Genomic DNA, 17,262 nt, shown 5'->3' with positions numbered 1-17,262 from the left:
AAATTTTAGTGTATATTTGTAAAAGGCGGGCAAATTATCTTATAACAGTAATTTAATCTGTTAGATAAAGGTGAAAATCAAATATTTGTCCGTATATAATTCAGGATTCAGGATTCAAATATTCAAAGTGTTTATTGCCATGTCCACAGTCTAAAAACACGTTTCCCTCAACAATGAAATTCTTATTACCCGTCCACAGTGAAGCTGGATAGGTAGTAATAAATTAATAAGAAATAAATACATTGGAGTAAAAGTGTAAATACTCAGCTACAAATACTTCAAATACTGAGATAAACTACTCAAGTAAATGTCCTTAGAAATGTTAAGTTCATGGCTGTCTTTTAATATTGTACATATTTCATTAAAGAACAAATTGTAGTCCCAGATTTTGGCCCACTATAATTACTTACAACAAAAATTCCGAAACCAAAGCAGCTGTAAGATAAGCCTACAATCTGCAAAACTGCGCAAATGGAAAATCCAGAGCCCATCAGAGAAAGAACTGGTGATGACGTCAGTGGTGCTTCAGTCACAGAGATACCCCCAAGAATAGAAGCGCTGACCTCAGTTCACATCTTTCTAAGACTGGGACTGGATCCAGTCAACTGCTGCAGCCAAGTAGTATTTAAAAACACTGGCTCCTTCCGTCCGTCAGTCACACTGTTTCATGTCTGCATCCGTGTGTTCCTGAGCGTTTATGCTCTTGTGTCATGCCTTGTTTGTTTGATTAAACCTTTGGATTGATTCCCCTCCTCAGGAAAATGAAGTTTGCGAAAACGGAGATGGTGTTTGAACTCATGCCAAAATACTTACATCCCACCACGTTTGTCACTTATATAATTACATAAGAGCTCTACTGGAGAAATATGTTTGGAGTCGTTGAAATTAGTATCCTGACAGGATCTTGTCGTTTGCCAACACAATTAATTGTAAGTCATTGTAAGTGCATTAGCTTAATCCCTCCTATCTGGCTTGCAGCACTCCAAGCATTTCACTGAACCCACATGCAGGAAGAAGCAGAGCTGGAGATGGAGCTGCACAAACACGTATTCTCTGCTTGTCTTTGACCGAGGATGAAGATTTTCCTAAATATCTACTAGTTTGGAGATTCCTTGGGGACGATGTTGAGACTCAATGCGTATGTCTGGATGATATGGTTGCTTTTTTCAGGTAAATTTCTTGTAATGATAATACATTAATATAATTCACTCATATGATATCATGTCTTGTGGTCAAAGAGTTGATAGATGCGTTATACTATACAAACAAGTTTTTTTTGTTTTTAGTATTCATCCAATTACTACATATTTGTACATTGTTCCACTGTTGTAGTGAAGAGCATACATATATTATTTATTCAAAATGTAAATTTTCTCTAGTTATATTCTGTTACATTCAAATATTATTTATGAAATTCGAGATAAATAATGCAGTGGTTATGTCAATTTATTTTGTAGTATATGCATTACGATTTAAGAATAGATAGGTTTTTAAACATATGCTGCAATCTTCTGTCCAGGTTCTCTCTGTGATGATGACATCCACGGGTGTGAAGAGCAGCCGTGCCAGAACGGTGGTGTTTGTGAGAGTCACCCTGGTGGTTTTCAATGCCTTTGCTCCCAGCAGACTATAAACGGGCGTCTTTATGGAGGGGAAACCTGCACAATTGCACTTTCAGGCTGCGATGATCAGCAATGTGAAAATGGAGGAATATGCTCACCGCTGCTTGAAAATGGTCAGCATACTTATGAGTGCATCTGCTTTGCTGGCTTCACAGGCCCGAAATGCCAGACCCAAACCCTCTTTTCATTTGAGGTCCCCGGCTACATGTACATAGAGACAGAGCTTTCCGACCCTGAGGCCCCTCTTAATGTCACACTCAGTTTTCGGACGGGACGACCTGTCGGGACACTCTTGCAGCGCAGAGTGGATGACCTCCTCCTCAGCGTTGAGCTGAAAGATGGACATCTCTGCCTCCGCAGCCTGAGAGATCAAGAATCAAGTACTCTGGTTCAAGAACTTCCAGAATACGTGTCAAACAACGAATGGCTCACGATGGAAGCGATGCTGAGTGGGACGGTCAGCCTGATCAGGCTGGTCTGTACCAAAGAAAACTGCACCAGACTCAACAGCAACGGGATCCAGCTGCTTGAGCGAGCTCCGTCACTCCTCCGGCCAGCAAATGCACGTCAAAGCCTCTTCATTGGAGCAGACTTCAGAGCAGAGGACCCACCTGCTTTTCTGGGCTGCCTCAGAGATGTATTTGTGGACTCCCATCTGGTGGTGCCTGTAACCGAGCCAAGAGATTTAGACACTCAAGTCAACATCACTGTGGGATGCAGTGACAAAGACAAGTGCAATGACAGCCCGTGTCGGAACCGAGGACGTTGCCTGAGTCAGGGCTGGCGGAACTACAAGTGTGAATGCCATAGACCGTATGAAGGAACCGACTGTGCTGAGGGTGAGGCATACAGACACACACCAAGACCATGGTTTTTTTTAGGTCACAAAACTAGTCCCATGTATAGCATCATTATCTGCACACTATTTCCTGCTTCATGGGCCAATTTGACTTGTAATTTATCTAACTTTTCACAAGGATAATTCGACAATAAATTGACCCACCCTCTTTCGAGGTGGTATTTCACCGTAGGAATATTGATAAAATTGACTTTTCCGTCAACAGTGACAAACATGTATGGGTCAAGCCAAGTTCAATCGCTGCTGTGCCACAGTAATAGTCTCCACGGGTATCTGCACGGGTATCTTAGCTTGTAGACCTCAAAGGAGCTTACCGAGTCAGTTGAAATAGCATAGACTTCCCACCACGCAGTCATGCAATTAGGGGACTTCAGCAACACCTGGGGTGAGGATTAAAAAAACGTGATTTTCAGAAGCTTACCTGGAACACCTTCACTTCGTAAAATAATGGGATTCTACTTCGCAGTACCGTAATAATGGGCTGCCATCAAGAACATTTACACTCAGCATGCTGAACTAAAGGAGAACATTCATTATTGTCATGAAAATGTATTAATCACTTGTCATATTCGAAGATTTCCAATGAAGATTTCTATTCCTGGTGTTTTCTGTGTTTCCTCTTCACCTACCCAGAGTACATCACTGCAAGGTTTGGAAGCAAAGGCCTGGGGAGTTATGCCATCTTTTCATTAGATGATGACCCCGATGACACTGTGACAATATCAATGTTCATTAGAACCAGACAGTCCAGCGGCCTCCTCCTCATCCTCTCCAACAGCACCAGCCAGTACCTGCGCATGTGGCTGGAGCAGGGAAGGGTCAAAGTTCAGATTAACAACTTTGAGACTCTGGTAGGTCAGGGTGTGATCAGCGATGGCCATTTCCATTTGGTGACAGTTAAGTTGGAGGGAAAAGAGGCTACTTTGATACAGTCAGCCCAGAGTCAAGGTAATTTAGCTATCAGGCACATCCAGGCCCACAGCGGAGATCGGGTCTTTGTCGGCGGACTCGCAGATCCAAGAGCCTCTGCTTCATTTGGTGGCTATTTTAAGGGATGCGTCCAGGATCTGAGGATTAACAATAAACGACTGCAGTTCTACCCAATTGCAACTTCAGTGGAATCTTACAATCTGGAGCAACTGGTCAGCGTGGCAGCAGGATGCACCAGTGACAACGCCTGTGCTGTGAGGATCTGACAGAACAGTTACATACAAATACAGTATTTAATGAGTCATACTGAGAATAATAAAAGACAATTTTGTAGTGCTGAAAGTTGTCAGTGCTTGGTTGACTTTGTTTTCCCTCTCTTAGGTCAACCCCTGTCTCAACGGAGGGGTGTGTTACTCAATGTGGGATGACTTTATCTGCAATTGCCCCCCAAACACCGCAGGGCAACGCTGCGAGGAAGTGAAGTGGTGTGAGTTGTCTCCCTGTCCAACCACTGCTGTCTGCCATCCAAACCCATTGGGCTTTGAGTGTGAGTTTCCAGAGATGAGAATCTGCTGTAGCACTATTTCTGTCTCAAAGACCACTGTCTAAAAATATTCTGCTACAGGATGAGTATGAATCTACAGACTTTCTAAGAATGGATGAAATGACAGGACTATGATTTTTCGGGGTATAAATAATACAGGTTGCCAACATAATGTTGCTATTTTTAAACAGCAGGAGAAAAAATCCAATGCAAATAAAGTACATTTTCTGATCTTGAGTACAAGCAGTCCCTACAAGCTACTCACTGATACAGGCACTGGTTAATTACAGTGTGGCTGATTACAGTAGGGAACAGAGTTGAGGCATAGGATTCCTCTAAGACGTGGTAATCCCTGTTCAGATTAAGTCTACTGCCACATGCCTGTGGAAGTTTAATGACAAGTCTTCACAAAGATCTCACATGTCCACCCAGAGAAATGGAGGGTGATCCAAGATTTACAGTGTTGTCTGTGCTGTCCTGGCCATTATGTGCATGGATCCGTGCACAAAATAAGCTTCTTCTCTGGGATAAGTTGAATTACTTGTCTAGACAATACTTGTCTGTCTATTCATAGGTGGGAGGAGGGGAGATTTTACAACAACATGAATTATGAAGAGTTATCATCTTTTAAGACTTTACAAGGCCATGTGAAAATTGTGACATGATTACATTTGTAAATGCAAATTAAATATTCCAAAATGTACTTTGAAAGGACAAAATTACAATTTACTTCCACAATTGTTATTATTATAATAATAATAATAGTAATTATTATTATTATTATTATTATTATTATTATTATTATTATTATTATCATTATTATTATTATTATTATTATTATTATTATTATTAGTGGTGGTAGTAGTAGTAGTAGTAGTAGTGGTAGCGGTAATGGTAGTATCTACCAATGATGTGATTGCTGTATCTTCTTAACCCTGTGATTTGACATCTACATCTACCTCTTTTCACCATAAGCCAGCTGTCAGATAAGATAATAAAATAGGCGACACCCCGACAACTGAATTAGTAGAATTAATTTAATTGCACTTATGAGAACATCATAAGGGGAATAATCCAAGTCCGGTTTGTAGAATAAATGCAATTGACAAGTTGATGTAATTAAATATTTGCGTATTTTCTGTTTTACAGGTTTATCTAATGTAACTTTTCGGTCTGATAGTGAAACTTTGCACTATCGAAGTAAAGGGAAGATTCAACGCAGCCTCGGAAGCATCTCCTTCAGTTTCCGTACACGCCAGTCTGTTGCCACCATACTGCGTGCGCAGAGGGGCTCCGCCTACCTGGGATTCTCCCTCCAGGACTCTCGCATTGCCCTGGAGTACCAGGGTGAGGGTGACGAGGATTCCCCTAAAATGATTCTGCGGAGCCAGAGTTCTGTCAGTGATGGAGAGTGGCACTCTGTGGAAATCATTGTGGATAGTCAGACCTCGGAGTGGATCATGACTGTGGATAGAAGCAAAGTGATGTACAGCAGGACTGGTGGAGACTTGAGTTTTCTCAAAGAGGAAGCAGACATCTTCCTCGGGGGGGCGAGCGTGGACGCTCAAGTGAGCTACTCTGGGTGTCTGGGTCCTGTGGAGATCGGAGGCCTACCCCTTCCCTTCCACTTGGACACAGAATTCAAATTCCCCAGGCCTCAGGAGGAGAAGTTTGCAAGGATGAACATCAACACTCTCCCTAACTACAGCTGCCGAGGAGCCAACGTGTGCGAATCCAACCCCTGCCAGAACGAGGGTGTGTGTGAGGATGTGTTTGACTTGCATCGCTGCAAATGTCCCTCTGAATGGACTGGGCCACTGTGCCAAGATCTCGCTGACCCCTGTGTCTCAAACCCCTGCGTCTTTGGCACCTGCAGCAACACCTTTGTCGGGTACAAATGTGTGTGTGAGCCGGGCTACAGCGGAGAACTGTGTGAGATGGAAGTGGATTTATGTGAAAATAGCAATTGTAGCAACGGTGCCACCTGCCTCAAAGGCTTCCAGAGCTACACATGCCTCTGTCCGCACAATCTGACCGGGCAATACTGCAAGTACGTTCTTTCACAGTTTAGTAATAAAACAAAGTTGCAGTGCAATCCAGAGGAGGGCTAATAAACAGATGTGTATCTTACAGCGAGAAGATTCCGGAGATCCCGTGGTACATTGAGATAAATCCGTGAGTTTCTGGGCATGGATGTGTTTTTCTCTCATCTAGAAAGTTGAATTCCATAGGTGATTAACTTTGAGTCCTGATATTTGTTTTGTTTGGTCTGCTTAGTCTTCCTCAGCTGCCTGTATCCACATGCAAAGGCAGAAGATGGAACTACAGCTGCTTTAACGGGGGAAACTGCTCAGAAGCTGACAACACCTGCTACTGCCTGCCCGGGTTCACAGGGCAGTGGTAAGACAAGCATCAAGATATTTAATTGTTTTTGCAGTCTTAGGATCCTTGGGTTTTTCAAACCGCTGGGTCAGGACCACATGAGAATTAGGCCTCCAGGCTTGCAAGCAGGGATGCTATTGGGCATTTACTCAAATATACACAAATGCAGATGGAACTTTTCATGATGAAGTCTGGGCTTAAAGCTTAAAAAAAGTAATATCCGCTAAGAAAATATAAGCTGCTGATGGATATGACTTCAAATTAATTAATGTTATTGTTTTGTTATTCTTTAGGCAAATATAAAATAAATCTTAAAAAAGCTGCTGTTAACCACTTAAAAGGTCAATGATGTGTTGAAAATGGTTTCTGCTGCTCATAATTCTTGGGATTTAATGAGGGTGCAATTAGTGTGTTATTGTACTGTGCGTGCGCGGGCACACACACACACACACACACACACACACACACACACACACACACACACACACACACACCAAGAGAATGCTGTCAAGTGGCCATCTAGTGCTACAGTAGTTTTATTCCCAAGCTGTCTAGGAAACTTGACATTGTCCTTTAGCAAGAGGCTGAATTGCTAACAGCTAATAATGACCTAGTTAGATTCCAGCCTGCAACCTGTGTGTGAATTTGCCTTTTGAAAAATTCAACTCTGCAAACCAGTTTAGAGACTGTTAATATCCATTCACACCTCATATGTTCATAACCACCTGACTGTAGCACAAATGCAGCGCAAGTGAAAGACATGACTCACACATCTGTTCAGTCCTGTTCTACATTTTTTTTCTCTCCTTCCAGGTGTGAGAAGGACGTGGATGAATGCGCCTCCGACCCTTGCATGAACGGCGGCTTCTGCATCAACTACGTCAACAGCTTTGAGTGTGTGTGCGATATGAATTTCTCAGGTGTACACTGCCAAATGGATGTCAGTGACTTTTACTTGTATCTCTTCTTGGGCTTGTGGCAGAACCTGTTCCAGCTGGTGTCCTACCTCATCATACGCCTTGATGATGAGCCAGAAGTTGATTGGGGGTTCCATATCAATGAATAAGCCCCTTCCAGAATGTTACCAAAGAGGGCAGTTAGTGTGACTTTGGATTATGGGTGCTAGGTTACAGTGAAGTCCGGACACCATACCACTGCTGCTTAGCTTTTCACTTCCTGTGGGAAGGTGTGGAATCGAGCCACACACCAAAAAATGGTTCTTTAATAGAACATTTTCAGTGCCACTCATAGATAGAGATTATACAGATTTTAAAGAATTTTGAATTTGAAAGAGTCAGAACATACTGCCATGTTATATGTTACATATGTTGCATGTGAAACTGTGTTCAGTGTAACTAGTTTTAGACATTAATAGAATTCTGTCTGTTTTGAACAGAATCCTCTGGAAATTTATAATACATAATTGTCTATTTTTTTTCTGCATACTACAATCATTCTGTGTTTCATACTGCAGTCGCACTTGTGCCTTACTTGGTCACTTTCTATTCAGATCGTTGCTGTTAGTCGATGTTCCGTATATTTTAGGAGCATCTAATGATGTAGCAGTGTTTCCTGGAAATGAATCTGTTTTTAGAGGGAATCTCTCTTACAAAATATTAAACGTGTCCTGCAGATGGAATCAATATGATAATAATAAAATAAAGTTTGTGAAAGGTTTGTCAACTCTTTCATTAAGATATTTTTTACTTAACCATTCCTATTGACCATTTAACTTGATAAACGTATGTATCAACAATCATCACAACAATCAATTCAACTCAACTTTCATTTCAGATAAATGAAGTGGTAACTTTATCTTTGGCTTTTTGTGTTTGCACATGAACGATTGTACAAGCCTCATGAGAACTGTTGGTTATAATAAAACATAAAAAGGGCTAAAAATGATGTACAAACGATCACATGAGCAAGAAAAAAAAATGCAATTCGTTTTAAAGGTGGCTCTGAGGTTTGTATTAAGCAGTAAGATTCTGTTGTAACAGTGTTGCCATCAGATGCGGTTTCACCCCGAGCATACTATAAATAATATTCGTCTTTCAAATAACAATCTAGTTACCTACATACTATGAAAGCATCGTGTAGGATTTAACATGAATATTGTTTTTTCACTATGCAACTACAGCACTGTGAGGCTGCTACAGTAAAGGAAACCTTTATATAGTCACACAAACAAACAGTCCATGTAACATGGCTGTCACCCTACTCATAGAGCTTACGGTTGCAGAGCTCCTTGTAGATCCTCTTACAAATCTTTGGTTTGTCTTACTAGGAAAACTGGAGTGGCCGTGCCAAAGCAAGGCATCGGGAACACTGGGGGGGAAATTAAAAATGACTAATCAGCTGGAAAACAATAACCGTGGACAAGAATATTCATTTGGATTAGTGCTCTGGTAACTCCAAGACAAAAACTCAACAGTCATTTTCATTGGTCTCTTGTGGGATTGTGTGAAAAGAACAGCAGAGGGGGTAAAGATATCGTGTGTGGTGAGTTTCAGCAGTAGGGGGCACTTTTGTCTGAATATTATCGTTCACTTACTGAATGCCACCACTTTTATAGGTTATTCTTCGTTGTACAGTCAATGAAGCTTACCTCTTCATAGGACACTGCTTTCCAGCTGCTTTCACAAGGCATCTGCTTCTTCTCCTTCGCTTTGGTCGTCGAGTATTTCAAGATGTTCTTGAATGTGAGAAAAGAAATATCTTGTGTGTAGCGACCACTTCTTACTATTTCAAGAGAGATTCATAATCGGCCAATCCTAAACTAGTCCCTCTCCCCTTGTAAAAGGGAAAAAAGTGCAGTTCTAAATCATAAAACTTTTCCAAAAGACTGAATTAAAACACATATTATTTATGTAATATGTCATTGCCATGAATGACATCTGTTTGCTGCCATTGAGACAAAAACTTTATTATTCTGGTAGAGGGTACCCCATAAATTAGCTTCCTTATTTATAACCCCTCACAGATGCAATGTAACTCGATCTCGAGTGACTCCTCGCATTGAAGAGGGAGTGGGTGGGGACAAGTTTGGATTTGGGAAAATAAATGCTTCTCATTAATACCCTCACAACTTTCTGGTGTGGGTTGCCCTGAGCTGTAGAAGCAAATCTTCTTTTTGACAACGTCAGCAGACACCAGACACCAATGGACCCCCAGACGAATAGGCACTAAAAGACGGCTCTTGCAGAATGAGTCAACCTGAACAAGAACAGGCCCAAGACAGCTGGGATTAATCCAATCCTCAAATAATTAAACCGATCACAAGTTATAATGCCAGATCTACATTGATGGGTCAATACATTAACCAAAATAAAATAAGATTAAAAAAAAAGCTGAAAACGCAGCATTTCTATCCACACCTGTTTTGTCCATCTCTTAACTCTTTTCATATCCTTGATGATCATGAGCTGAAAGAAGCTGTAGAGAAAATAATAAAATAATAAAAATTGCAATAAATAAATGAATATAAATATTGTACCTCATGACTCAGCAAAGCACTCACACTTTTTAACCATCAAGTGTGTATGAGTGCGTGTGTGTGTCTCCAAACACATTAATTTACTTTTGCTTTTAATGGATTATTGGCTTTTAATGTACAATGTGTGTACAGCATTCAAGAGGCTCTGAACTGAAAATATGACAACCACATGCTTTATTTCAAGACTTAAAACCTGGAGGTGGACTTGAAAATACGTGTAGCTTACTGGTGTGTGTGTGTGTTGGTGTTTGTGTTGGTGTGTGTGTCTGCTGTGCTTTATTTGAATAAATGTATTTATTTTTACATTCGAGACAACCTTGTGTTTGAGCAGATTCCATAATCAGCTCCCTGTATATGTTCATGGCCTTTTGCAGAAAAACGCTCACATCGCTATGGCATTCAGAGTCTGAAATCTGGATGAGAATCACAAATGCTGGATGATCACCTGGCCATTTAGCCAGTTCTGATTGACCAAAGTCAACAAATCATCCAGCATTACGAGAAGGCTTCTTGAAGACGACACAGAAGGGGGGAATAAGCTTCTGAACCACAGCAGTTTGACATTTGATATTTGGCAACTTCTAAGAACACAAGACTTTTTTCTGCACAAGCAGAGGAACAGATTCTTTCCAAATATTGGAAGAGTGCATCAATATGCATGATCCACTATATCCACTTGAATGCATACTCCGGCTTTCCTGAAACATCATCACTGCTTTGAGTTTAAAATGATATATACTCTTCACTGAAATCAGTGTCAAACTTCTTTTTCAGATGTCTCATGCATGATGCCTCTGTAGTAGAATTCATCCAGAAATCCTGGAGGGATTAGAAACTATCTTAAATCATGCTAAAACTAGAATGCAAGTCTCATGTATAATGTATAATAGAGTCAAAGATCACATACCATGGATTTTCTTTGCAAGAGCTTCAAAGCTACTATCAGAATGAAGGAAAATTGTCTCCTGGTTGTGAATTTCCCACCATGACCCGTGTTTGTAGCCAGAAACTTCCAAGGCAGCAGTGTGCAGTCCTGATGGCTCTCTGCTTCGTATAATGTGTAATCCATCCATTTCCACCACGATCAGTACATTCTGCAGGTTTGACAATAACAGAAGGTTGTGAGTAACTTTAATGAACTGCAAAAGTTTCTGTTGCTTGAGAAGGAGTCCTTAGTGTTGTCTTTATAAGACAGCTCTGTCTTAGGGTGCAACAGCTTCTCAAGGTTTCAGTGGCATTATTTGCTGAGGCTTTAGCATCATCTCTCGGGGGGAAGCCAGAACAGATGTTTTGACTTGAGCGTTTTCTAAATGTCACACGTATACTTTAATCAGAGCTTTGAGCCGTTCTTCCAATTCAGGTATGTTATGGGGGAAAACAAATGGCATGTCAGATATAATTTTTAAACAAAATTAAGAGTAGTGACCAATGACATCTAGAATATTATGACAGGATGAATATGATTTCCGCAAAAATTGCTGCGCAAAGTTTGCACTGCAATTGATCGACCAACAAAGCTTCAATCTTCTCAGAGGAAAAGAAGACAAACATTTCATCCGCCTGTGCAGCATGAGAGGATTTGTTTACCTTGTGAAGCTTAGAACACCCGGCCACATTGGTGGAGTTCACTGAGTGCACGGAGGGTTTTAAAACAGCTTCTAACTGCTTGACTTCACCTTTACTGGGTACCTGGGCTGACTGAAACATCACGACAGGCTGGATTTGTTACATTTGCAAATTATCATGTCTGGTTCCCAGCGAAGAACACGATTTAGGTGCTTGTTTGTTGGGACACATGTTAGTCCGACGCTCACAACTTGGGCTTTATGGATACAACTCATCGCGCATTGGGCATCGCACATTGAGTGTGTCTTTTGGGCGTCTGCTAATCAAAATCCAGCTGGAAATATTCACGATTTCATAAATGTCCTCTCCTGTGTTCGAAAAGGTGACCGTTAAAGGTGTAAAATTGAACACAAGCGTTTATTGTTGAAAATCTTGACACAAAAACAATGAAAGGACAATTAAATCTTAACACAGTCTTATTTTGAATGTGGACAACCAATAAAATGAGACCTATATTACCTGACAGAACGTTATTATTAAAAGACAACTACAGAAATATATTGACAGTTGTGGGAAAAACAAGCAAAAAAATAAAACCCAGACTGAACAGTTTTACCATGCATCAAAACACTGCAGACTAATGACTAGTTTCTATCTTAATTATATCGCTTTTGCCACATCTCGTGGCAACCATCAACCATCAACCATCGTTTCAATGTGCGTTATAAGATTTAAATACGGGCTAAAGTTAGACACAGTGTACACAAATATGAACTGTTAATGAAAGCGAGGGTACATCAACTGCACTCCACTCCTTCTGTCCCCGGAAGGCAAACATCCTATTTACAGAAGTTCAGTTGAGTAATTCTCCGCTTGCCCCCAACGGGGCCGCATTAGTCAGCTGAACTTTAAGGGGAGGGGCTAGGAAGTTACCCAACGGTGATGGTCAAACATGGAATTTGTTTTTTCCAGGGTTTTTCAATTTTTTGGGATATGTCTTTCAATTTATATTTTGTATTCGAATAAACAGTCCTTGATAAATCTGAACACAGCTGTGAAATACTAATTGTTGAGGTGACAGTTTAATACTTGTACACCATATCTCACAGTGAACCATGCTGGATTTAAACCTGAGGCCATTCATCCCAGGTACTTCTTGGTCAGCATGCATTTGTTTTGGCAGTAATCCTAACACAAAGTTCTGTGCAACCCACATGTGACGTTGGAGTCGGGAGGGATATCCACATTGTTTGACTTGGCTGTTTTCCTGTCTAAAGTACAAGATATAAACCAAAATGCAACGTTAGCTCTGTCTCTCTTTTTCCTCTTCTCAGCTGTTCTCATACCTCTTGCGTGCAAATCTCTTACAGACATGAATCCCCTGAGCATCACTGTGGTCCTGGTTCTACTGGTGGGAGTAAGGGCTAATATCGGTGAGCTTCAACCCGAGTGTGACTCACCTGAGGCGGAGGAGGCTGCTCTGGCAGCACAGGATTACCTCAATGCCCAACACACTCATGGCTACAAGTATGCACTGAACAGGATTGAAGACATTAAGATTTTAACTACGGTGAGTGAGTGAGGATAGCGCTCAAGTCAAGAAGATATCTCCTTCTGTTTACTTCATTTTGTGGCGGGAAATTAAACAAAACCTGTTGACCAATTGGGACAAGAATTGGCTGAGTAAAATGTCGACTGAAATTGTAAGAAATATTATGTCATTATTATTGAGAAATAATATGGAGAACTGCAAAATTTTTAGGAACCAATCTCAAAGTAAATAGAATAAACTTCAATTTACGCTTTCTTTCTCTCCATAACAATTGAAAATAATCCATTAATGAGAGTGTAATTATTTAATTATTTGAACGAATGCAGCACAAACACTTTTTTGTTCAACCATTTATTTGCAGTCCATATCAAATACTATACAATAACAGTTCTATAAATACAGTTTAAATATTTGAACAAATTATTCTTTTATTTTACCTCTCATAAGCCTGAGGGAGAAAAGACATATGTCTTGGAAATTGACTTGTTGGAGACATTCTGTCACGTGGTGGACCCAACACCTGTTGCCAACTGCACCATCAGACCCAAAAGACTAACGGTGAGATTTTTTTTCTGTCCTTATCTAAAAGCTTTAAACACAGTAATTGAAGCAAATGACAAGATAAATCTTCAAGATTTGAATTAATATGCTTTGATCAATTATCTCAACTCAGGCAGTGGAAGGAGACTGCGATGTTGTGCTGAAGAGAGTTGGAGGGGCTCTGACAGTCACAGCATTCAAATGTAGAACTGGGGGTAAAGCTAAAGCTCACACTGAACACAGACACACCTGTGCAAGATTCTCTCCTCGTGCAAAAAGTTGCATGTTTTTATTTTCTTTGGTGAAATTTAGAATCGACGGAGGACATGTGTTTGGGCTGTCCGGTCCTCCTTCCCCTGAATGACACTGCAGCACTAGACTTTGTCAGTGCGTCTCTGGCAACTTTCAACAACATTACAATCAACACGACTTACAGCCTTGTTGAGGTTGGAAGGATGTCAGTACAGGTAGGCAAGTGCAATGGGTTCAGGATACCTTACAAGTTTGAGAGTAACTGTAAACTCCTCTCTGCCTTTCAGTGTTAAAATTCATATTATCTTGTTTCAGGCGTCAACTCTTGAACGACAGTTTATTGCTGAATATGTGGTCATTGAGGCAAATTGCACCGATGATGTCTGTGTACCCATGGACGGTCCCATGGTTGTAAGTGCACGCAACACTGCTTTCTCCTGAGATTGACAGCGCATGTCTGTTAGCATTTTCTGACAGAGCAGGGAAATATCCTGAAATACAAAATTGTCTAAACTAAAAAAAAGTTTACGTTGCCTCATATTTATATTTTACCAGGTTCAAGGTACTTGCGTCGCTCAAGGCACGAACATTCGTCACACTGTTGACTGCAAGACATTTTTCACCAAGGTAATTCTGTCACATGATGTTGCCGGCTTTAGCAAATGACATTTTGCTTGTTTATTAAGGCACTGTGTATAAATTACATTTTTCAGAGGACTGTCGTAGATGTCAACGACACCGCTGTTGCTTCACCACGTGGATTCAATATCCATGCAGGAAGACTGTCCCGCAGGCAGGGCCTGAGACATCACGTGCTGACAACTCACTACGACCCTTATCTAAGCGGCCTTGTATCAGCTGAGTCACCAGAATCAATTGAATATATACCCATATTACCTGGAGTTTTAGGTCCAGCAATTCAAGCCATGGACCCAGCTATGCCTGCTGGAGCTCCAGCTGTTCTTGCACACTTGGCTGGAGCGAGTAACTCTGGATCAGCCTCTGTTGAGGTCCCTCTTGTTTTGGTGAAGAGAGAAGTACCAGCTGCAGCTGTTGACCCCATTATAGATAACCCTGTTCTTGTACCTGTATGCCCAGGAAGGGTCAGATTTTTCTAAGTGTTTCACTTCCATGTTAGACACTGTTCAGGCTCTCACGTTGTTTCAATACATATTGTTGGTTTTGCAGTAAAAGTAGTCAGATGAGGAAAAGCATGTAAAGAGCTACTGGTTTTGTTAAACAGCTTTTGAACATGAAAGTGGATTAAAATTTACATTTGATTAATAAATTTCAAATCTCAAAACCTTGTGTTTGTACATTAAAATTGAATTTAGTATTGTATGTGGCTTATAAATTGCTGTATTACTATAATATGCTCTTTTGTACAAGAGTGAGGTGGAAGTCACTCAAGGTCAAAATTATAAATATACTGAGAACTATTGAGCTGAAGGCAAAAAAACAAAAAACAAACAAACTGTAAAATAGGTTGCAAAAGACCAGAGGTTTGTGGATTCATGCCAACCTGCACTCAATGACACTTGTTTTGAAAGTCACAGCAAAGCAGCTCTTAACTATGTTGGACATTTATTCTAAATTAGAATCCGGCACAACTCAGTGTTAGCAGCTATTTAATCGCATGTTATTTACAACTAAATGCAAATTGGTTATTCTTTGAACAGGAGTGTCCTTTAATAAAATTTAAAGTCTAAAAATGACAAGGGATTTATGAATTACTTTCAAGAATTAACACGTTGGAGTAATCTTGACAAATGGAAAATTCTATGAAGTGTATTTATAGGAATGGATCAATGTTTAGGAGAAGGTTCATGGGAAGGCAAAGGGTAATGGCCATGTTAAACCTTGAAATCAGACTTTAATGCCTTGCCTTCCTAAGAGAAAACGGACCTTCCAATATCACGTCAATCCCAAAAATTGAAGTATTACACAAACCAATAGGTTCAGTTTACATAGTTTTATTCAATTAAATGAGCTCATTTCCTCCTGTCAGCTTCTTTGGAGGACTGAACCAGACCTGCAAAGTATACAGATTAGTACGATGATAGCGAAACACATTTAAGCACATTAATGACTTACCATCGGTTTGGTGGTTGGTCGCTGAGGTCACCTTTTGAAACAATTTTTCAGGAATGTGTGGTCTGATGTTACGACGTGAGCCAGGAATTGCTTTCCAGTGGTTTTTCATAGGTTTCGGGGATTCAGTCTCTACCTGTTCTGCACTGAGGGAACGGTCTTCAGGCAAGGGCACAACAGTTGAGGAAAATGACTGAGGCCCTTCCGATCCTTCTGGTCTTGGTCTGATTTTGACATCATGTAAAGGATTGGTCATTGCTTTCCCCATCCATTTTTTGTGATTATCCCTTGAGGGGTTTGAAGTCCGATAATTGTGAGGTCTTGGGAAACTTTCTGCCTCGAGGTTTGTGTAAGAAACTGAATCCTTGGAAGGCTGCTCAGAGTCATCAAAACTATTTTGCACCTGACCTGATGGACCATGTTTTAGCAGAACATATCCTTTCATTTCAGTTGAGTGCCCTAACGGATTTTTCTTGGAAAACTCCGAGCCACTCCGAAATGGCTGTGGGTGTAAGACTACGTCAGAGTCCGATGTCTTATTGAGCGTTGCTTGTGCATCTTGAAGCATGTAGTAGTGCACCAGGTTGGGATCAAGTTTACCTCCTTGCGATGGGCTTTTCAGTTCAACAAGTTTTGTGTTTGAGGAGAGTTCAGTTGCACTTTTTGGATTTTCATATTTCTGTTGATATTGCGTGACAAATCCCAATGTAGGATGCTGCCAATTAGGTACGATTCTGTCCCCAGAAGAAGGCAGGCTATGTTGTTCCTCTGGGCTGTATATCTTTTTGTGCAAAGATGGGTTTATAGGTTGATAAATGGGTATTTGATCAGAGGGCACAATGAAAAGCTTTGGTGGCTGTTTTTGTAATAAACTTTGCGCATCCTCAAGTTGTTCATAGGGCCCTTTTGAAAATTGTACATTGCGTTCAAAGAGCTGGTAACTTCTTTGGTCAGGATTAGTCAGTGGTGGTGAAGCAGAACTACCATCTGATGACTGGCGAGATTGCAATTCGTCATCCCCAAATGACCAAGCCTGATGGGAAATTTCTTTCCCTTGATCGTTAGAAATGAAAGCAGAAGTCAAGCTAGTATTATACCCCGCAAATGCTTGCTCAATTAATGAGAGATAGGGATATTTTTGATAGATCTTTGAAGTATCTTTATCTAGTTCCACAGGAAGGATATGATGAACATGTTGATGGAAGGCAAGCTGGACGCAGCAATTGGAAAGGCCAACTGGGCAAGACTGGGGGCAATATATGGGTGACCTGTATGCTGGGGCAGGTTGAGGATCGTCACTGCTGGCGATGATCTGTTCTTTCATCATGAGAGCAGTGGGTACCGTGAAGTAAAAGGGTTGGTCCGGGTAAAGCACTTGCCATTTCTGAGGACTGCCATCTGGGAGGTATTTGCCTTGTGCTTGCGGTT

The 17,262-nt window shown here is 40.9% G+C and overlaps 2 protein-coding genes across 2 annotated transcripts; both read left to right on the top strand.

The window, feature by feature from the left end:
• Nucleotides 1–970: 970 nt before the first annotated feature.
• LOC147219155 (protein crumbs homolog 1-like) lies at nucleotides 971–7,957 on the top strand. Its single transcript, XM_086172401.1, has 8 exons — nucleotides 971–1,170; nucleotides 1,520–2,461; nucleotides 3,115–3,665; nucleotides 3,793–3,958; nucleotides 5,105–6,005; nucleotides 6,089–6,130; nucleotides 6,233–6,355; nucleotides 7,151–7,957. The coding sequence occupies exons 1-8, from the start codon at nucleotides 1,122–1,124 to the stop codon at nucleotides 7,401–7,403; spliced, it is 3,027 nt and encodes a 1,008-aa protein (XP_086028527.1). The 5' UTR covers nucleotides 971–1,121; the 3' UTR covers nucleotides 7,404–7,957.
• A 4,713-nt stretch (nucleotides 7,958–12,670) lies between these two features.
• ahsg2 (alpha-2-HS-glycoprotein 2) lies at nucleotides 12,671–15,046 on the top strand. Its single transcript, XM_086172447.1, has 7 exons — nucleotides 12,671–12,969; nucleotides 13,399–13,509; nucleotides 13,625–13,706; nucleotides 13,804–13,958; nucleotides 14,059–14,154; nucleotides 14,299–14,370; nucleotides 14,457–15,046. The coding sequence occupies exons 1-7, from the start codon at nucleotides 12,772–12,774 to the stop codon at nucleotides 14,859–14,861; spliced, it is 1,119 nt and encodes a 372-aa protein (XP_086028573.1). The 5' UTR covers nucleotides 12,671–12,771; the 3' UTR covers nucleotides 14,862–15,046.
• The last annotated feature ends 2,216 nt before the right edge of the window (nucleotides 15,047–17,262 follow it).

This window comes from Fistularia commersonii, chromosome 25 (genome assembly GCF_037954325.1).
Source record: "Fistularia commersonii isolate RoL2024-O1a breed Wild chromosome 25, RoL_Fcom_v1.0, whole genome shotgun sequence".
NCBI lineage: Eukaryota > Metazoa > Chordata > Actinopteri > Syngnathiformes > Fistulariidae > Fistularia > Fistularia commersonii.
This window is presented reverse-complemented; position numbering and strand designations above follow the sequence as displayed.

What these genes read in the sequence shown, in the direction of transcription:
- ahsg2 (XM_086172447.1), top strand. Translation starts at nt 12,772, where the DNA reads ATGAATCCCCTGAGCATCACTGTGGTCCTGGTTCTACTGGTGGGAGTA. An exon ending in TTGGAAGGATGTCAGTACAG is followed by an intron (nt 13,959 to 14,058) that starts GTAGGCAAGTGC and finishes ATCTTGTTTCAG; the next exon opens with GCGTCAACTCTTGAACGACA. An exon ending in GCAAGACATTTTTCACCAAG is followed by an intron (nt 14,371 to 14,456) that starts GTAATTCTGTCA and finishes TACATTTTTCAG; the next exon opens with AGGACTGTCGTAGATGTCAA.
- LOC147219155 (XM_086172401.1), top strand. Translation starts at nt 1,122, where the DNA reads ATGTTGAGACTCAATGCGTATGTCTGGATGATATGGTTGCTTTTTTCA. An exon ending in AGGAACCGACTGTGCTGAGG is followed by an intron (nt 2,462 to 3,114) that starts GTGAGGCATACA and finishes TCACCTACCCAG; the next exon opens with AGTACATCACTGCAAGGTTT. An exon ending in AAACCCATTGGGCTTTGAGT is followed by an intron (nt 3,959 to 5,104) that starts GTGAGTTTCCAG and finishes TCTGTTTTACAG; the next exon opens with GTTTATCTAATGTAACTTTT.